General features: G+C 48.0%; 1 protein-coding gene across 2 annotated transcripts in view; it reads right to left on the minus strand.

The window, feature by feature from the left end:
* LOC147635460 (putative thimet oligopeptidase) overlaps positions 1-21,930 on the minus strand; it is a 101,738-nt gene that overhangs the window by 57,398 nt on the left and 22,410 nt on the right. For both annotated transcript variants that reach the window (XM_086802740.1, XM_086802741.1), the window contains 5 exons: positions 21,305-21,395; positions 4,422-4,601; positions 4,201-4,281; positions 3,453-3,533; positions 2,644-2,736 (listed from right to left, as the gene is read on the minus strand). In XM_086802740.1, coding sequence (XP_086658866.1) covers positions 2,644-2,736; positions 3,453-3,533; positions 4,201-4,281; positions 4,422-4,601; positions 21,305-21,395 — 526 coding nt within the window. The remainder of the gene's footprint in view (positions 1-2,643; positions 2,737-3,452; positions 3,534-4,200; positions 4,282-4,421; positions 4,602-21,304; positions 21,396-21,930) is intronic.

Raw genomic sequence — 21,930 nt, forward strand, 5'->3', positions numbered from 1 at the left:
GCGGCGGGCATGCCTCATCTTCTCCTCCTCAATGGTGGTGTGAATGATTTGGTTTTCTTCCCTTTGAGTTTCCTCTCTAACTTCTTTACGGATGTTCTTCTTCACCACCTCGACCCATCCTGACTGCTTGGCTTCGAGCTTTCCTTCCATGTCCTTTGTGATCTCCTTGGAGATCTCTTCTTTGATGGCCGTGAGAGTGTTGTCATTGATCTCCCCTTCTTCCTTCTCAGCATTCTTGATGGCTACCATTTCCACTTTCAATGCACTCACCTCCTCCTTGAGTGCCGTGTTCTCTTGTTCGAGGTTCGTGACCCGTGCTTCGAGAGCTATGATGTGCTTGTGTAGTTTGTTTTCCACCTCATTGAGGTTGGAATCGGATGTCTTCTTGTTCTCCTTGATTAATGCCTTCATTGCCATCTCGAGGGCCTCGAGTTTCTCTTGGAGACTCGGGGCCATTCCTCCAAATCACTCTGCAGTCCTTCCCACAGGCAGGGAGGAGAGAGAGAGAGAGAGTTATGTTTCTGCCTTGGGGGCCTGAGCAAGGGTGGGTGGGGAAAGGGGGCCAGAGAATGCGAACTGGCGGGGGGCAGCAGAACGGCGAAAATGGCGAACTGGGCAGCGGGGGCAGAGAGGCGAAATGCGGGCAGAGAGGCGAACTGGGCAGAAGGGCGAAAATGCGAACTGGCGGGGGGCAGCAGAAGGGCGAAAATGGCGAACTGGGCAGCGGGGGCAGAGAGGCGAAATGCGGGCAGAGAGGCGAACTGGGCAGAAGGGCGAAAATGCGAACTGGCGGGGGCAGAGAGGCCAGAGAATGCGAGAGAGAGAGAGAGGGAGTGGGAGAGGATAGAGCCTAGAGAAAGCTTGCAGGTTGAGACTCCAGAGAGAGAGAGAGTGAGGGAGTGGGAGAAAGAAAGAAAGAAAGAAAGATTTTATTAACGTCTTCCAAAAGACCGAACTCGGCCTATGAGACAAATCGGTGTACCTGTATGGGGAGAGAGAGAGAGAGAGAGAGAGAGAGAGAGAGAGAGAGAGAGCGCTTGTTGCTTAAGCCTTAAGCTCTAGAGTGGGGCGGCTGGCCAAGAGTGAGAGAGTGGGAGAGAGAGAGAGGAGAGCACAAGCCTTATAGGCTCATGGCGGTGCAGCCTTGCAGCCTGTAGGTCTCAGGTGATGGCAGCCAGGCCAGCGTGAGGAAAGCAACGGGCAACTGCCAACCACCAACGGGCAACTGCAACGGGTAGAAGCAAAGAAAACAAAAAAAAACAAGGCGAAAAAAAATTGGCGGAAAAAAATTGGCGGAAAAACGGTGCAAAAAAACAGCGGAAAAAAAAACGGTGCCCCACGGCCGTCCCGTTCCAGTCCCGTCCTGGACCTGCGTAGCCCGCTCCGCCGTTCCCGAGACGGCGTCCCCTTGTGATGCATCTGCCCAAGGCATCCCCTCCGTCTCCAACCCGTGCCAGAACGAATCGCCGATTCAGGACGGCGTTTCCGCGTCCCCGGCCCTCCGTCCCCTCCGTCCCCTGTTACTATGCCTCCCACACCTGGAAAAAATAGGGAAAAAATATGGAGAGTGGGGAAAAATGAGAAAACACCTAAATCGGGCGGGCACACCCACAACAAAGGCCCTGGTGTACATATACAGACAGGAGATGACTGCTAACAGAGTCCTGCCGTGGACATGGCAAATCACAAATACTCTTGCCGAGGGCCTGTATGGGCAAGCACTGGGGATATGGAACGCCAAGAACGACCGGCATGGATTTGTGGGAGTGAGCCTCAACTCTGGCTCCAAGGAGGTTTGCAGAAGCAGACCGTGGTTGGGTGGTGAGCTTGCATGTACCCTTCTATGTTGTTTGTACCCTCTGTGTGGCTTTAATAGGGCTTTCGTGTGGTAAAAAGGCCGGCGGACGTGGGACGTGGGATATGAGATATGTGGGGGTGTTTTGGGGGGAGGTTTGTATAATGGTGAAATACTGGATGCAGCAGAGACAGCTGAAGAGGATAAAACATCCCACAAACGACCAGAAAGAGACAAGCAAGCATGACCACAGGGAACCTTCATTGCGGCATCCCAGCCGGCAGACTGCCTCTAGGTTCCCAAACATGACTCAATTGTAAGTCGGAAACCTGAGACCAGGCAGAAGTGGCCCCTTGGGAGACCCTCTATTGAACATCTCAATCATAGGCAGGCACATCCCCCACTGGCTCAAAGGACCTTTCTGGATCTCATTGGATCTCCACATAAGACGGTTAGAATGGTATATAGCCTATGGCTCTTTGATGGATGATAGAATCCCTCATCTCAAGGAAGATTCTAATTATTCTGAATCTTTTTTTTTCTAGTTGAATTTTGAAGATATTAAAGTTCTACTATTCATCTTGTGTTATTTGGTCACAGGAGCCAATTTGGCCCCCTGCACAAATGTTAATGACAACCCCCTCCCCCTCCCCTCCACACCCCACAACACCCCCCCCCCTCCCCCCTTCACCCCAAAAAAAAAAGTACAATGCAAGTAAAGAACTCTCCACCAAATAAGCTCTCAACGTTCCATTTAACACCCCCCCCCCCCCCCCCAAAAAAACAAACAAACAAACAAACAAGCAAACAAAATCATAAATGTTAATAAATTTTGTGATACAACTAACCTTTTCAGGTTTTCTGGCCATGCGTATCTCCAGAGAATATTCTGCCCAATTTTTGTAACCAAGCAGATGAGCCAATTTTTGTCTCAGCTCCAACTACATGAAGCAAACATTTTCAAGCATAAAAGTTCTGTAGTAAGGCAGAAGCTTTTTCTGGCACTGAGTGATGACCACCAAAACAGTTTTTTTTTTTTAAATCAATCAAACAGCGATAGTTTCTAATAAGATCATTGATCACTTATACTACCGGATGGTGGCCTTTTATACGCCTACGTTTGATAAGCCGTTTTGAAGGCAAAGGATATGTGTTGAAGTTATTTATGCAATGACCATTTTGAATTTTAATCCCTCTACAATTTGTAAGTTAGCAGCAACATGTGTCATGACTTAAAGTGGGGGATGGAAGGGTATTTATCAAATGTGGAGGTTTCTATATGCCTTGAGTGCACCAAGAGCTTCAAATGCACCAAGTGGTCACATTGTCAAAAATGCTCCATTGCAAGAACATGGAAGACAGGGATCCACACACTTAGTATCTCTAATGTGCAGGCTATAACTTCATGCATCGCTCTTGGAAGAAATAAAGTTTGTGAAGGTTTGCTTCCTGCTATTTGAGTGGAGGAGCATTGCAAAACTACATATAGTATTTATGATGTGTTGGGACATGGTGTAAACTAAGGAGCACAAGAACTATTTGTTTGCTGAGCTGTCATTGTTGAATTATGTGTATCTAGATTTTATTCTAGGTTCAGCAATGAGTCATGCATATGGTACAAGGATTAAACCACATGTAGCAATGCAATCAGCTTTACCACTTTCTCTAGAATAGGGATGTTCTCCTTCATACACCTTTGATAGCGAGCAGCGGCAACAGCTGATCTAGTTGACCTTACCTGCACAACCGATGTGCATTTGCATCACACATCAAGCAACAATTCATATCCAAAACATCTGCACAGTGCCAATGAGGTGATAGCTCAAGTGGTGAAGGTGTTTGCCTAGGACCAAGAGGTCCTGGGTTCAAAACCCCCCTTGGTGCTTCCTCGGTGGCATCGCCTACGGGTGGATACATAAGCGCCTACGGGCGGCCACCTATGGGTGGTGAAAATTGGTAACTACGGGAGGATCTTGGGCCAAAGGCCACTTGAAAAAAAATAACATCTGCATAGTTATTGCAAACTCAACTCTAAGATGGGTACATGTCCCCAAAAGACGCATCTGCATCTTCTAAAAGGGAGGATGCATGCGACTTTTGAGCTACTATTGGCCCCTCTAACCTATAATCATAAAATATGGCCTTGCAATAATCTTAGGGCAATTACAGATACGGTAAGCATGGGCAATAGAACTCTTGGATGGATGGCAAACATTGCCTGCAGATTGTCAGATCTCTGACAGCATTTTGATGGGTGGGTGGACGTATCTGTAAAGACTTTTAGGTGGGCATTTGATGAGGCACTTTATTGGTCCCAGCAGTCAAGGCCACCGTTTACAAAAGAAAACGACTCAACTTTATGGTGACTTTTTCAAAAACAAACTCAATCAAAATGCAGATGCTACCTTGCATTGTTCCATGATTGGAAAGTAGTGGAATGGCTTGAGCGTAACCTTCAATTTACCAGCCTCACCTGCATCCAAACTCTGCCTTCAGAGGATCTACAGTTAGATAAGCACAAAAACAGAACTGTGTTGCTCTATCATTAACATCTAAGATCTCTGCATGGCTGAGTTAATCTCTAATGTGCTGAAAGCATCATAGCATAAGCACTCAAAGCTTTGACCTTGATAAAATCCGGATGCATCCCAGCTAGCTCCTCAGCAGCAAAACACAGGGTACTGTCATCCTCGTTTGCGTTGTTTTGGAACACACAGCAAAGCTCTCCTATTCTTGCCTTCAGCCTCTCCGCTTCCTCTCTGATTTCTGACCTTAGACTCAAGCCTTGCCTTTCGTAATCTCTTACCTGATCAGCATAAGAGAAACTTATATCTTTACAAAAATCATCCATTACCTTTGTTCTCGAAAGAAAAATAACATAGGATTGGGTTTACTGAAGGTCAAGAAGACTTCAGCGCTCCATACAAAACCATTAACACACATGCCATTTTTTCCATGCAGTATAATTGTACCACAATCAAAGTCACAAGCCAAGGATGGGCCATCAAACCTTCTTCCCTCCATAGACTGCTTCAGCTAAACAAGAGTAGAAATAACCCATTGCACCAACACACAAGGATTGATGCGCAGAAGGGAGACCGGGACTCTGCCCTAATGCTTCACATAATTAGGTCACCCTTATCTTGCTTGTCCCCAGAAATCAATGCCCTGCTGCAGTGTCCCGGTCCACCTCTATCTCTAAGGTGCAACCGACACAGAGTTCACAAGTAATTCACAAAACATAAAGATTGCTGATGACTTCCACCAGGGATCAACGTTCAGATTACTAGATGGATTGAATGAACTTATCGAGAGCTAAAATCCCTGATGGTTGCTTCTTGGCAATGCCTAAGCCTAAAGCGATCCCAAAGCTAGTAAAGAAACCATTTTTTCTTTTTGGACGACATCCTGCACTTTAAACGGGATGCCACTTGCTTCATTGCACATGCCAAAATTTTCGAACTGAAACTCCACAGCTTGAATCATTGTCACTTTATGCAAAAGATAGACCCCATCTCAGGGAGACCTATGCTCTGATACCAAATTTAAAGTCATTTGCACACTGGGTTGCATGATGGAGAAAGGGGGGCTGTTGTGCTTCTGTAATATAGAGAAAAAGGAGGCTGAAGCTTCTTTTGCAGAGCTAGACCCTCTCAAATGGCAAGAATGCAGCTGGTTGGCTGGTCCACCCTGCCCAACAGCACTCAAATTAATCAGGCATTTTTCTTACCAGCCAGTGCTTGGAAAACTGTCAACCCCAGCAATGTAAACATGCCTGCTGTTGCTTTCCACCACTGCTGTGCGGTCCACCTGCTAAACAGTAAGCCTAACATGCCCTAGTATGCAACAAATCCTCCTTGGCCGTTGTGAAGTTGGGTGCACAAGTACTCAGAAGAAAGAGAGAGAGAGAAAAGAAAGAAAGATATATTAAGTGTCTACTAAAGACCCAATGGGCCTTAGTGACCAAAGTGATACAATAATGTCCATGGCATATCTCATCATGGAACGTCCCCCCTTTGTGCTGCCTTCCGCCCCCACTCCGTTGGATCCCTTCCTGCCCTGCCCAACTCACCCTTCCTCCATCACAGGGCACTCATCCCTTGCCGGGTGGCAGGTTTCCTAGTCACACTTTGCTTCTCCGGGCTCACCAAGGAGTACCTTCCGATTTTTCCACGGCTCGGGCAGTACCCTTGGGCAGGTGATAACAGTCCCAACCCTCAATGGTTTTCGTTGTCACCCCAGCTGCAGGCCTTCTGACGCTTCATATTGTCGTGCACACGCCCCCCCACTGGAGGTGGCCATCCCTTGCTTGGATCGCTGCTTCTTCTCTCCACGTGTATTTTTCCCTTCTTGATCAGTGCTTCATACACCGGAAGATGGGCCACACTGCCAGAGCCTGTCCATGATGCTGACCATCCCCTTCCTACCAGGCAGCTGTAGTCCCCCCAGCACAGGAGCCCCGCCTGATCTTCGAATATGACAACCGCCCCACAAGCAGGGAGCTCCCCAGAGGACCATGTCTGGCAGCAGGACTAGCAAGGATGCACACCATCACCACACCACACCCACCCCCCCCCCTCCCCCCCGCCCCGCGGTCCCAAAAAACAGATGGAGGACACCCCCTGGCAACCAGCCAGCACCTAGCATCAGAGGCAGCCGCATCACGAGCACCAGCGCCAGCGGTGGCACCACCGCTGTCAGCCAGAGGGGCCCAGAGCACGAGGCACGCCGAGCCGCCTACCCGGGGGAGGGGGGGGTTTGAGCCGCAGCCCGTGGAAACGGTTCCTACTGATACCGTTATGAGCCTTTTTACTCTTGGATCCTTCGATGATCTTCCTCGGACCCCCCTGCTCCACCAGACTCCCTCAGATTTAGTTCTCCCCTAGACCCACCCCAGGTCCACCTTCCTGAGGAAGTCGTGCCACAAGCCCCACTGCCTGACACTCTTCCTCAGCAACAGCTTCCCACTGAGGCTCCCCTTGAATGGGAGAATGAATTAGGGTTAGGTTAGAGTTCATGTGGGAGACATTCACAGAGAAGCAAGGTAGAGAGAGAGAGAGAGAGAGTTGTGGGGATAAGTCAACTCACCAAGTGTGAGTGTGTGACTCCCCTATCACACATGTATATTGCACTAGTACACATAGTGCACTTAGTACATTAAAAGTACTAAGTGTACTATGTACTATAACTTATGGGCTTGTACACACTATAAGGGTGGGCATTATGCCTTTACCCCAACAACCTCCCACTTAAAGGCAAAGTGCCCTTAAATGAAGGAAAAGAAAAATCAGCATGTACATGATAGGTGATTCCAACTTTCCACCGCCTCCTAAGAGACAACAAGGTCAAACTGAGGATATGCAGAAACTGGCCTCATCCAATGCCCATCAAGTGTCTGCAATGAGCAAACCGCTCCGGAGGCAAACTCTTTGTCAACAGATCAGCCGGGTTGTCATCCGTATGAATCTTAACAAGCTGAATTTGCTTGTTCTCTATCACCTCTCTGATGAAGTGATACTTCACATCCACATGCTTCGTCTTTGCATGAAAGACAGGGTTCTTTGCCAACTGGATGGCACTCTGACTGTCACAATGCAACAACGGAATATCCCCTGTATAGCCCAAATCAACCACTAACCGAGATAGCCATAATGCCTCCTTGCAAGCCTCTGTGGCTGCAATATACTCGGCCTCTGTAGTAGATAAGGCTGTGCACTTCTGCATCCTGGATATCCATGACACAGCACCTCCTGTGAATGTAAACACATAACCGGTAGTAGACTTCCGGTTATCTGGATGACCGGCATAATCCGAATCCGTGTAACCATGCACTAATGCATCCTGTTTACCAAAACAAATGCACATATCCTGTGTGCCCTTCAGGTATCTCATGACACCTTTCACTGCTTCCCAATGCTTCTTGCCAGGGTTGGCCATGTATCTAGAAACCACTCCCACTGCAAATGCAATGTCCGGCCTAGTAGCAACCATGGCATACATGAGACTGCCACAAGCTGAAGCATACGGAATCTTGGCCATACCAGCCCTGCCACTATCTGACTGTGGGCTGTCCATAGCACTGAGTTTCACATATGGAGGCAAAGGAATACTAGTCTTCTTCCCCCCGTCCATATTGAACCTCTGCAAAACTTTGCCAATGTATTCCTTCTGAGACAAATACAACACATGCTGATTTCTGTCCCGAAGTATCCGCATACCCAAAATGTGATTTGCATCACCTAAATCCTTCATATCAAAGGTTTGATGCAGCCTCTGCTTCAAGGCATCCATCTCCTTACGAGATTTCCCGGCAATCAACATATCATCAACATACAAGATGAGGATCAATAGACTGCCATCCAAAGCTTTCTTGGTGTACAAGCAGTGATCTATGTCACTTCTCCTGAATTTCTGGGATTTCATGAATGTATCAAATTTATGATACCATTCTCTTGGTGCATGTTTGAGCCCATAAAGACTCTTTTTCAGCTTGCATACAAGCTTCTCCTTTCCACTCACTGCATAACCCTCTGGCTGTTGCATATATATCTCCTCATGGAGATCACCGTGAAGAAAAGCAGTCTTCACATCCATCTGAATCAAGTCCAGATCATCATGTGCAACCAAAGCTAACACAGCTCTAAGTGTGGTCATTTTGACCACAGGAGAGAAGATCTCCTCAAAGTCCACACCATATTCCTGCTTGAAGCCCTTAGCCACTAACCTGGCTTTGTATCTTGGCTTTGCATCAGGTGCAACTTTGAGCCTGTAAACCCACTTGCATGGAAAAAACCTTCTTGCCTGCAGGCAAATGCACCAACTTCCATGTACCATTTTTGTGCAGAGAATCCATCTCTGACTTCATGGCACGCTCCCATAGAGCCTTGTCTGCCCTCTGTAAAGCCTCCTTATAACATGAGGGCTCCCCACAGTCAGTGAGCATCAAGTACTCAACCCCTGGAACAAACCTGTCAGGGGCTTTGGAGGGCCTTGTGGACCTCCGTACCCAATGACCATCATTTGTGGTTGGAAATTTCCGCCATTTGGCACGCTCGTGCATCCTTTTCGAGAACCCGGATTTGAACAATTAGAATTTGAGTCCTGAATGGTCCTGTTCATCCTCTCTGCTGTCCCGTTTTGTGGAGGATCATAAGGAGTAGAGAGCTCCCTCTTAATGCCTTTAGCATCACAAAAGTCCTGAAACTGTTTGGACATATACTCTCCACCATTGTCGGAACGCAAAGCCTTCAGTGTTTTGCCAGTTTGATTCTCAACAAGAGCAACAAACTTCTCAAACACTGAAAATGTATCACTCTTCAAACGAAGAGGATAAACCCACACCTTGCGTGTGGCATCATCAATAAAAGACACAAAATATTTTGCCCCTTCCAAGGAAAGCTGAGGCATCTCACATACATATCTAACTGAGCATCTTTCTGTCCAAGAGCTTTCTTGTGGGGGCACTGTAGTTGCCTACCATATATACAATGCTCACAAAACTGAAAACTTGAAAACTTTAGAGAAGGCAAGTAACCCAAACGAGACAATTGCTCCATTCCTTTGACACTCATGTGTCCCAATCGGCTATGCCACATAGAGATTTCCGGCAGCTCGGTTGCATTTACATTAGCATGGTGACAAACACCTGCATGCATGAAGTAAAGAGTGTCCACCTTAGAGCCTCTGGCAACAACCAGTGAGCCCTTACTAATCTTCCACTTTCCACGACCAAATGTGGTAACATAATCAACATCATCAAGCTGTCCAGTAGAAAGCAGATTCTTCTTGATCTCAGGCACATGCCTGACATCATGGAGCATAAGCTGTGAGCCATCTGAAAACACAAGCCTCACATCACCTCTGCCAAGAATCTTGCATGCATGGTTATCATCCAAATAAACCACTCCTTCATTGCCAGCAGTATACCTGACAAACAAGTCTCTGCAACCTGTGACATGAAAGGAGGCACCTGAATCAATGATCCATGAGTGCATACCATGACCACCTGTAAGAAGTGAATGGGCATCAAGTGAAGACGTAAATAGGACCTCATCCTCATTGTCACCTGCATGTGACACATTGATTTCTTCAATCTTGACTCCACTTTTGCCCTTTGGCTTTACATCTTTGGCTTCATCTTTGTCTTTTGCCTTTTCCCTTTTCCTTTTGATCATTTTTCCATTTGTAGCATTGCTTTTTGATGTGTCCCTTCTTGCCACAATAATGGCATTCCAAATCCTTTTTGGAGCGAGACTTGCCCCTTCCCCGTTCTTGGCTTTTACCCCTTTGTTGGGATCTCCCACGTGCATTCATTGCATTGGACTTTCCAACAGAGTTGTTTTTCCTGTTCATCTCTTCTTGAAGAAGAGCACCCTCAACATCTGCATATGACAGCATAGCATTCGAATTGCTAGTGGCTGTCCTGAATGTGTCCCAACTCTCTGGCAAAGTGCATAAGAGAAAAGTGGCTTTGAACTCATCGTCCATTGCCAACTTTTGATTTATAACGTGGCTGACAATACCATTAAACTCATTTAGATGGGTTGTCATAGACGCCCCTTCCTTCATCTGAAGACCTATGAGTTTCTTCAACCAATACACTTTGCTTGAGGCACTTTGCTGGGCATACAAGTCCTGCAATCTCTGCCACAATCCCCAAGCTGTCTTCTCTTCACGAATGCTGAAAAGTAAAGAGTCTGACACAGACAACATGATAGTAGATCTTGCCAGCTCATCCATATCTTCCCACTCTTCAGCAGTAAGAGAAGCGGGCTTTACACCCCTTTCTTTGATAGGCTTGTGCTGCTTCTTCTGGAGCAACACATTATAGCACTGGGTTTGCCAAATATCATAGTTATGTGAGCCTTCAAGCTTCTTGATGTGAAGCAATGAAGAGCTCTCACCTGTGGTTGCCATAGCAATATGCAACCTGTCAATGCCTGACTCCCTGCAAAATGTGCAAACACTGCACCAAAAGCACACAAAGTGCTCACAGTTGTTCTCCCAAGCTTTATCTCCCACTGCGGAAGCTAGAATGCAACTTTTCTCCCACTGTATGTGATGAAACCACCAAAATCTGGTTGCTGCAGATTTAGGACAGCACCTTAAATGTGCTCTGTTGCCCTTCCAAAGTACTGTACAGCAGTACTAAGTGCTCACCTGTGACGTACCAAACCTGTCCCGGCAAGTACAGCAGCTGAAATTGAACCTTTTCCTCACTCAAATCAGTGTACAGCCATGCCAAAACTTGCACAAAGCTGTGCCAAATCTGTACCAGCAGGTACAGTAGCAATAAATGCTCTCCTGGCTGTCCAAATGAGTGAAAATCAGACTTTTACAGTCCCGAACACTGCATACAACAGTTCCGAACAGAAATTGGGCAAAAGCCCCTTGACTGCAAGCTGATTTCTGAGGATTCAAGGCATAAAAGTCTTGCCTGCTGCTTTGCCGAGCTCAACAAGCATAAAATCTTGAAAAGCCCCTTGATTTAAGATCAATTGTTGATCATACATGGTACATTGACGCACATGAAGGCATCCAGAGTGTTCACGGTGCTTCCCCCTGGCCACATATACATCCAATACATGAAAGCCCCTTGATTTACAGGCACATTGAGTGCTTGTAAGGCATCAACACATTGCCCAAAGCATCAAATGCGATTGCCTGCATGCAAATCAATCCAATCGGCACAAAAGCCCCTTGATTTGCACTGCAATTTGCTGCAATTTTGCCCGAATGTGCTATTTCTCACATCATACAGCATGTATGAGTGCTTAATTGCACAATTACATCAAAAGCCGCAAATTTTGACATCCAATTTCCTGCAAATTGATCCTGATTGTGACCAATGTCACCCAATTTTGCCAATTTTGCTCAAAATTGAGCAATTCGGTACCTGTACCTGCTCAATTGATGATTGTACTTGCACAATTGCAAATCCCAAAAAAAAATTGAAGCAGAATACGAATTTTTTTTTTGTTGTAGGAAAGGGGGGTTTGCTGATGCTGGTGCTGCTTTTGCAGAAATGGGCAATTGAAGGAGCTGCTGTGCAGGTTCTTGGAGGTGATCCTTGCTGCAGATTTGATGGCTGCTCCAATCAAGCTACTACCTTCCAAGCTAGAAGCAAAAGGAAGGTCTCGAGACCCCAAGCGCCGTGGTCGACGTAGTCTGATACCAAGACTAGTACCCCTTTGAACACGAAGATGCGAGAGGGCGAAGGGGGGCCCACTATGTCGAGGAGATGGACGAAATCTGCCGAAACGACAAGCGAATCGATTACAGCCACGGGCAGCACAGAAGCAACGCGTTGGGGGCCCGTTTGTTGCCGCCGACTTCAAAGTTGCCGCCGCCTTCGCCTGTTGTATTGATGCCCAGCCAACGACTTCGCCTTGCTGCCTTCACCGTGTAGCGCTACAGGTGTTTTCGCTCACGCCCAGTTGAATGTGCTGTTGACGGGCACCCGCCTGGGTATGCGCCTGAATGCCTGGGTATGCGCCTGATTGGCTGGGCAGCCCTCGTGGCTGCTGGGCAGCCCACACTACTGGCTGGGGCTGGCTGGGCTGCCTACGCCCAGCTGCTGGGCAGCAGTTGAGCAGCCCACGCCTGTTGGCTGGGCAGAGAAAGGCAACCACATCAGGGTACGACCAGCACCTTCAGAATTCAGCACGACGGTACGACTGCTCCACTGCTGAGTTAGGCTTATGGCTCTGATACCAGTTGAATGGGAGAATGAATTAGGGTTAGGTTAGAGTTCATGTGGGAGACATACACAGAGAAGCAAGGGAGAGAGAGAGAGAGAAAGTTGTGGGGATAAGTCAACTCACCAAGTGTGAGTGTGTGACTCCCCTATCACACATGTATATTGCACTAGTACACATAGTGCACTTAGTACATTAAAAGTACTAAGTGTACTATGTACTATAACTTATGGGCTTGTACACACTATAAGGGTGGGCATTATGCCTTTACCCCAACACCCCTTGTTTCTTCTCACTCTCCATCTCTGTCCCTGCCACCACATCCACCCCCACTGCCTCTGGTGACCTCATAGCCTCAGACCCGATCTAAACCTCTGCTCCACCCAGACCCAGGGGCCTCCTCTTCAACTCCAACCCTTTCATGCTTCCCAGAAGACTGTCACACACTGGCGTTCCTTCCAAAGCTTCTCCAAACTTGTGGAGACACAGATCTACTCTGCACCAATAAGAGAGTTTGTTTCCTCAGGAGGCTTCTCCCTCGTGATGGTCCAGAGTGCATCCACCTTCTAGGAGACGAGAGGCTTGCGTCCATTGTGTACTGTACCACTCGCCGCCGATGCCATCGGATGTGGGAGCATGTCAACATTCATGGTGCCATGAATGGAGCAAGTGCCAAGAGAGAGATGGAGGTTCAAGCCATGATGAGTTGGTGCACAGAGATAGAGAGATCGAGAAAGAAAGAAAGAAAGATTTTATTAACGTCTTCCAAAAGACCGAACTCGGCCTATGAGACAAATCAGTGTACCTGTGTGGGGTATCCTCAGTCATCCCAACAAAATGAAAAAGTACTGAACTAAAAAGCTGAATCTGGGTGTGCAATAAGTACAATGAGTGGGGGAGGGGATGGAGCTCTACTACTAGGAGAATGCAAAGCTATATCCATGGAGTATACAATCATGATATGCAACCTAGCTAGCTCCATCCTGTACCATACTGGGGGTATAAAATGGTATACATCAATGAAGGGGGTGTCCACGGCTCCCTGAAGAACATGCCTGGGTCTGCTCTGAAGCGAGCCAGTCGCTCCGCACCCTCTCTGTGAAACTGAGCTCTGATCTCTGTCATCTCTCTCTGGTATAGGCGTGTTGTCCGAATTTCGAAAGCCAGGTGTCCTCTGTCTCCTGCGGGCTCTGAGTGTCTCTACTCTCTGGAGAGTAATTCCCTGCTAGTGTAGGGGCTGGGAGTGGGATGGATCTCTGAAAAAATGTAGTGATCTATCTGTGTCTGTCGTCCCCCCTCTAGAGCTGTCTAAGCCTGTAACAATGTCTCTCTATGACGTTGTCTGTCTAGAATGAATCTCCCCATTATGCGCTGGTCTGCTGCCTCAAAGATTTGGCGTAGGGAATGTGGCTCTCTGAATAAAATGGGATATCTCTCTCTAATGGTTGTATATGCTCTGCATCTGCATACATAATGCTCCTTACTCTCCACCTCCTCTCTGCACAATCTGCATACACTCTCCTCTCGGGGGATCTGTGCTGCTCTGCCAGTCTCGATCTCCAATCGATGTGATGAGACTCTAAGCTGACCAATAGCTACTCGGGAGCCGTGTGGTAAAAAGCCCTCCATGTATCTAGGCCTCTCTATAAATCCATCATCAGTGATACTCATGAAGTGATCTCTGTTGTATAGCATCTTCGGTGGAAGAGGCTGTGTAGGCTATATCCATGTCTCTCGTGTATAGAGCTGCCATAGGTCCTGTCTCAATACTCTGTTTCTCTCACTATGAGAGAGACGGATATGTGGTGCATCCCTGTCATACTGGAATGGTGGTAGATGATCCATGTCTAGATGCTGTGAGAACCAATGTGTGACCTGTGCATACCATGATCCTCTGTCTCCTGCCTCAGCCAGCTGTCTAGATGCCTCAAAAGCTCTATATGACAATCTGTCCTGTGGCATCTCTCTAAATCTGTCTAGCAAGCATATAGTCTGGAATATGGCCTCTACCATCATAGGAGGCGCAGCAAACTCTGCTTGGATAATGTCATGAGGTACTGATGGTTTGTTGCGTATCATGCGTGCCATCATGAGGACCTGTGGTCTCTCTATCTGTGTCCACCAATGGGTAGCAAGGCCTGGCGCGCCCGCTGCTCCATACATCAATGCCGGTGTGACTAATGTGTCAAATAGCCACCCCTTCGTCCGGGGCTCCTGAAAATGTGCCTAGTGGCACTGTCTCTCTAGCATAGCCAATGCTGCATATCCCCGTGTCAATCTAGCTCTCGGTGCTGAACCCATGGTGAAGCGCGTGGCTGCTGCAGAGAAGGTAATCCCTAGGTACACGTATGATGTCACCACCTCCACCTGGCGTCCTACGAGAGTGAATGTCAGCTGACTCCTGCCCTGTCTCGATGTATGAAAGACCATAACCTTGGTTTTCCCAAGGTTCACAGTAAGACCCCTCTGTGTGATGGCCAAGCATAAATGTAACCTTTTTCTATATACATAATACATATACTGAAAATAATCTATCCCTCTCTGATAGCAATGTGACATAGCGGAAGCCTTCATGCCTCAATGTGACATCAAGTGCAACCACATCACCAAGCATTGCACGTCTCACACCTTCACATCACAATATGTAAAGTTTCCATACCCGTGCAGGTCCCACAGATAACTGCGTGCTTTCAGGGACAAGGGTATGCATGCAAGGGGACAACATTAGAACAGAAATATAACAAAGTTGCTAGGGAAGAAATATAACAAAGTTGGAATCACAGAGCAATCAAGGGATGATGAACAACCATCCAAAGTCAAAGACACAAAAAGTTGGATTCCGTCATCAAGCTCAGCAGGAGGGGATGTCACGTGCACACATGCAATGCCATGATTAATCCTACAATTAGCCCCATCTCGCATCAATATTAGGTGCATTTAACACATGGAAGTTAGGTCCTCAAAGGAGTACCTCAGTGGCTTCCCAGAATAGGAACAGCAACCTCAGTTAGGTGCCTTGATCAACCTCAATCATCAATCATAAGTCAACGCATTCAAGGACAAGGGTATGCAGACAAAGGGGACAACATTGGAGCACGATGCACATGTTCGATGCTCATGAAGCAAAATTAGAGGCATGACAGGAGATTCAGTTGAGTTGCCAAGGAAGAAGTATGACCAGCAAGTTGGAATCCCAAAGCAATCAAGGGATGATGACAATCATCCAAAATCAAAGACAGAAAAAGTTGGATTCCCGTCATCAAGCTTGGCAGGAGGGGATGTCACGTGCACAAGGCAGTGCCATGGCTAATCCCACATCTAAATCCCTCATTAGGCAACTTTAGGTGCATTTAGGGCATGTAGCATCCAGTCGGCAGCATTTAAGCACAGTCAACAACATCTCATGATCAGTCGGTAGCAGTTATATGACCACACGTGTAAAGCGATAACATTTTATTTGACATTTTACTCAGTCATGAAATTAAATACAGGTCGACAGCAATAGAAGGTGGTCGACCACGGCAAATCATCATATATACAGAAGTAGTATCTTTTGCATCATTTCATCTATCTCCCTCTTGGAGTTAGATCACTAATGATTATGATATCATGCAATCCACCAATGGGAATTTCTTTTTTCTTGGTAGGTCATGCATATCTTGGTTGAGTAAAAAACAGTTGCCACATCTACCTACGAGGCTGAGTACAAGGCAACCTTCATTGCTACGGTAGATTGTGTATGGCTGGGGAGATTATTGGTTGATCTTCATGAATCTCAATAGACACCCACTACTATTCTCATTGATAGCCAGAGTGCTATGGCCGTGGCATGAAATCTTGTATTTCATGCACATACCAAGCACGTTGAGATCCATTAGAGTGACTGGAGAGTTTTTTGAGATCACTGGGCCCCGTCATGCGCGAGCAGGAGTCCGCCAGCTTGGTAGACCGGATGGATCGGTAGCTACTGAGCTCGGGGAGATCAAAGCCATTGCCACTGCATTCTATAGAGACCTGCTTTCAGCGGAGCCAACCACTGAGGATCGAGATGTTTGCAAACAGACTGTGTGGGCCCATGTGCAGAGGAGGGTCACAGACCGTATGCGTACAGTTCTAGGTGCGCCTCTGTCAGAGATTGAGCTTGCCGAGGCCTTGAGGGTCCTGCCGCGACATAGTTGCCCAGGGGAGGACGGACTGACGCCGGCCTTTTTTATGCGCTATTGGGACCTTTTGGGGCCAGGCCTCCGTAGGGGCTTTCAGCATGTTTTGGACACTGGGGTGATGCCGCAGAGCTTTTCAGAGGGCAGCGGGCTCGATCTATCTTATCCCCAAGGGGGAGGGAGTATCAGATGATATTCGGCATTGGAGGCCTATTACGATCCTCAATACTGTCTACAAGGTCTTAGCAAAGGCCTTGAGTTTGAGGATCCAGCCGTTCCTGGGGGAGTTGATTCATGCTACTCAAACAGGATTTGTCAAGGAGCGCAGTATCCTTGACAACATCTTTACTTTCTGGGAGGCGACGGCCCGAGCTAGATTTCTTGGCGATGACTTGGTCGTGATGCTTCTCGATTTTGAGAAGGCATACGATAGAGTTGATTGGGGTTTCTTAGAGGGCACTATGCTTCGCCTGGGCTTTGAGCCAGGATGGATCAGAGGGGTGGCGGCTCTGTATTCCACAGCTCGTAGCCAGGTGTTGATTGCAGGAGGACGGGGGCCGAGTTTTGAGCTGACCAGATCAGTCCGTCAGGGGTGTCCCCTCGCCCCTTTTCTTTTTCTCTTCTTTGCGGAGGCTATGAGCATGTATTTGACGGCAGAGGAGGTTGGTTTGAGAGGACTTCAGCTCCCAGTCCGGGGGGAGGACCTGCTTGATGCTGAGTTTGCAGACGACACGGGCTTATTTTTGCATGGCCAAGAGGCCAATCTTCTTCGGGCAGAGCAGTCGCTCCAGGTTTTTAGTGCAGCTTCGGGAGCATTGATCAATTGGCGCAAGACAGTGGCCTTTTGGATCAGTAGTGCTCCCACTCCGACATGGAGCCCGGACCCCGGTTTTAGATGGATTCCTCCAGGCACAGTAGTGCGGTATTCGGGATGCCAGATTGGCCTAGATTTGTCACCTGAGCAGCAGATTGCCCTGCTTCTTCTGAGCATTCGGAAGAAGCTTTTGTATTGGAGTACAGCTCGACTATCATTGGCTAGGAGGGTGGTGGTGGCAAATCAGGTGCTGTTAGCGACCATGTGGTACATTACGTCTTGCTGGATCTTCTCGAGCTCTTGCATCAGCCAGGTACAGAGGCTGATCAGGAACTTTCTGTGGTCTGGGCAGGACGGTCAGCCAGCTCGGGCAAAGGTTGCATGGACAGTTATTACACTTCCGTTGGCTCAGAGAGGTTTGGGCATTATAGATCCAGTCAATCAGAGTAGAGCTTTATTGGGGAAGCTTTCGGGGGTTGCTTCCAGGCGCTGAGCCTTGGAAAGAGCTCCTCTTGCAGCGGCTGCAGGCTGGGGCACCCCCAGCAGGGGGCACTTGGGCACCAGAGATTCGCTGGATCTTTATAGAGATGAGGAGGACAGGCCTGAGTAGAGGATGGGAGGACAGATTTGCTTTGAGTATCCGCTTCTCGGAAGTGGCATATTGACCCCGACCCTGCTGATGTGCTCCCGGATTGGCGCATATGGGCATATGCAACGCGCCCCTTGGCCCGGCTACAGTGGGACCCCGGGGAGTACGAGTGGCATGATCCTTATGCATCCCTTGAGGCCACAGAGATCACCTTTTTCCAGTATACTGTTCGGCTGGGGCGGCATATTTTGACGGCGAGGAGGACGGTCTCTCCAGTGGCAGCGGGGCATTGGCGACTACAGGGACTCTCACAGGAGTTCCTGGAGGATTTTTGGGCTCGGCTCTGGGCTAGTCGACAGGCCCGCAGGATCTCGACTTTTCAGTGGGGCTGGTCGCCCACAGGGGCTCAGCAGTTGGCACTTGGCTTGTTTACAGCGGTCTTCCGGCGGCCTGCGTCCGATGCGGCCACCCTATGGAGACACAGAGACATTGCCTTTGGGATTGCCCTCAGGCGCAGCAGATTTGGCTGCGGATGCTGCATATTCTCGCCCCCCTCTCTCTAGAGGGTATGTTTACGTGGGGTGCCACAGCTTGGTCGACTTCTTCAGGGCCTGCTATGGGCTATGAGATGGAGCAGGGCAGTCAGGCCATCAGATTTATTAGGGGCCAGCCTCGCCTGGTTCCGGCACCGGATTTCTCGTCCACCAGCTGGACACAGGGGAGGGATTTACGATGGGAGCTCCTCAGCAGCCTCACCATCTGGTTCACTTGGAGGGCTCGGTGCTTTACAGCCTTTGAGGAGAGATTGGAGCCACCAGCAGAGACTGTACGGGGGATTTGGCAGGAGTTGATCCACACCCTGCGAGGACAGTACGACCGCATCCGGGGAGACTCGGATGAGGCGATCTTACGGCGCCAGGCCTTTCACACCACTTGGCGCTGTGGCCCTTTCTACACCTTACACACGGGATCCCCCCGTTGGCACTACAGGCCACCTGTTTGGCTCTTCCCCCCCCCCCCCCCCTATTGTATGATTTAGCCTCTCAGTTCTTTGTACTGATGCTTGTATTTTGCAGCACCTAGGGAGAGTCTCCCAGGCTGCCAGGCTGTATTCACTGCTCTGTCTCTCTTATGAGCAGGAGAGATCTTTTGTAGCCCTACGGGCGTTTTTTATATAACTAATGAAAGGATCTTTTCTCGGAAAAAAAAAACACGCAATCACCCATAATACCTCTTACCAATAACACTAGCATGGCCCCAAATGTGCATACACCAATAACACTAGCCCGTTAGTATTTAACATGGAATCACCCATGATACCAACTACCACCATGGTGCAATGGTATTTCAGGCATCCCCAATCTACCATAACAGGACCTAGCTAACAGCGAGGGGCCGACCCAGACTTTGGGCAATTGGCGAGGTTACTGTCGCCTGCCAAAGCAGACTCAGCAGGCTCACCTTCTTGGCATGAGGGATCTCCACCATGACCCTCGATATCGATGCAGCCATTCCCCTGGACTAGCTCCTTACTGTAGAGGATTCCCCCATGCCCCCTCGATGGCATCCTTCACTCGTACATGCGTGCCACTTGTGGTTTTTGGTTTCTCAAATGGTAGTGTCATCAGCACCTTCGAGGTTGGCCCCCGGGGCCAACTGTTGCCCTCCCACTAGCAGCGTGGCGAAGACCCTCATTCTCCCCCACAAAGGATCGCAGTTGTGGGGCGTCGGACAGAAATTGTCCATCAACCCTCCTCTTCTCAAGGTCATAAGCATGGCATCCATCCGACAGTCCCCCCTGCCAAGGGCGACATTACTTTCTTCGATTACACTGCCTGCCTGGGTAGACGAATTTTATTGCAATCCATCAATGGCACCAGACCCAGGGTGTGCCTTCATCCTCCGTCCAGGACTTCTGGGAGCGACTACAGAGATATTCCGACTACAGACGGTGACACATTTTCTTTGGCTACTGGCCCACAGGAGCCTCACAGTTGGCACTTGGCTGGTAATCGTTGGGCGGCCGGCCAATTGCCGCCAATGTGACGCCCCTGAGGAGAGCCAGACACTGCCTTTGGGATCGCCCCAAGGCCCAGAGAGATGGCAGCGCATCCTCTGACTCTTCACATCTCATCTGAGCACCACCCGCACAGTCATGTGGAATGCAGATGCCTGGATACCAAAGGCAGGCCAGGCCCTATTTTATGAGGATGACGGCAGCGGCTTAGCACTGGTTCTCACCCATCTCTGCATTTCCGTGATTACAATGGCCATTGCCCCAGTTCAACCATGGGAGCCCCGGACGGTGGGCACCAGCCAGCGATGGGAGCCCATCAACAGCTTAGCAGCTTGGCACATCTCAAATAACTACCCTATCTGTGGAGACCATCCAAGCCATATGGGTGGATCTCATTCACAACTTGAGAGGGCACTTCAAGCGCTTGACCGGCGACAAAAGTGCTAACAGAGACATATATGCCATGTGGCTTGCTATGGCTGAATCAAAAGCTTTTTGTAGTTCGGTGACGTCCTGTGTCCATATCAATGATTGGAGACATATGCTATGGTTGAATCAAACATTGATATGGACAAGATGATGTCATCGAGCTACAAGAAGCTTTTAAAACAATATTGGGGACTTTGTGCAAGGAAGAATGGTATGACAGATGCAGAGGCCTATGCTGATTGTTGGAAGGGGTTTTGGGTGGAGAACAAGATAGATCCACGAGTGTGGGAATAGGCTAATGTAATTGTTTGATAATAGAGACCCAAAAAAACCAGGGCCATACACAAGAATCAAGATGCTAGTTAGGAAAGCCAAAAAAGCACAAGTCTTGCGCCTCACTAGCGTGCACGAACCTAATGGGGATGAACTTGATGGTGCCTCCATTAAAGAGTAGCAGAATCTAGATTCAATTTTGTGGACGCTGAAGTTATGTTTCTCCAAAAAAAAAATGCTTTTCTGTATCTTCTTTTTTGCACTTAATATGAACCATCTTTCGTACCTATATTGTATTATGAACATGGTACTCTTTGTCACACTAGAAGATAGAGAAATCATCACTAAATGACAATCCAATCCTATATACATGATCAAAGTTTTGAGCACATGCAATAAATATGCACATTCACAAATCAAATTTTTGTTACCTATACACTTATTAGGATAACCAGCTGCTCAACCACTCACAGTTTTTTGAGTAGATACTGTTTTTTGAGTAGAAAAGTATCTGACTTAAAAGGTCTTACCAAGCGTTCAAGGTAGCGTTCAGCTTCTGGCTGCAAACTTCTTTTCTTATGACTAAAAGATTTCACCACCCGATATACATCCACTCGCATACTGCAACATCACAATAAAGCACATTAACAGTTGCGGATCGAATTTTGAGCTTTACAAATGGTTCCTAAAATCAGCCTACATTGAAGCACTAAATGAAAAGCACACAACCTGCCCATTGAAAAGGCAATTAATAATATTTAAACATCCAAATATTCGGACATCCCGGCTTTTTATCCCAATCAACCCAAGGGCTTGCTTCTACCTAATCTAACCTCTAGGCTCTAATGATCAATGCATCTTTGTATGCATTGGAAGTCAGGCATGCATAAGTAGGATCTAATATCCAAGATCATCATTGTAATAAAGCATGTTTTGGCAATACACAATAGATTAGGTCTATCTATCCTTCTCTATTGTGTCTTGCTCAGTTTTGATTAGCGACACACAAGCACAAGAGCCAACTGTGTCCCAAATATCCATAAATTCATAAACCAGATAATAACCAGACACAGGCACAAGAGCCAACTTTGTCCCAAATATCCATAAAGTCATAAACCGGATAATAACTAGACATAGGCACAAGAGCCAATTGTGT

This window comes from Cibotium barometz, chromosome 9, assembly GCF_041138505.1.
Source record: "Cibotium barometz isolate CiBa-2024 chromosome 9, ASM4113850v1, whole genome shotgun sequence".
Classification (NCBI taxonomy): Eukaryota; Viridiplantae; Streptophyta; class Polypodiopsida; order Cyatheales; family Cibotiaceae; genus Cibotium; species Cibotium barometz.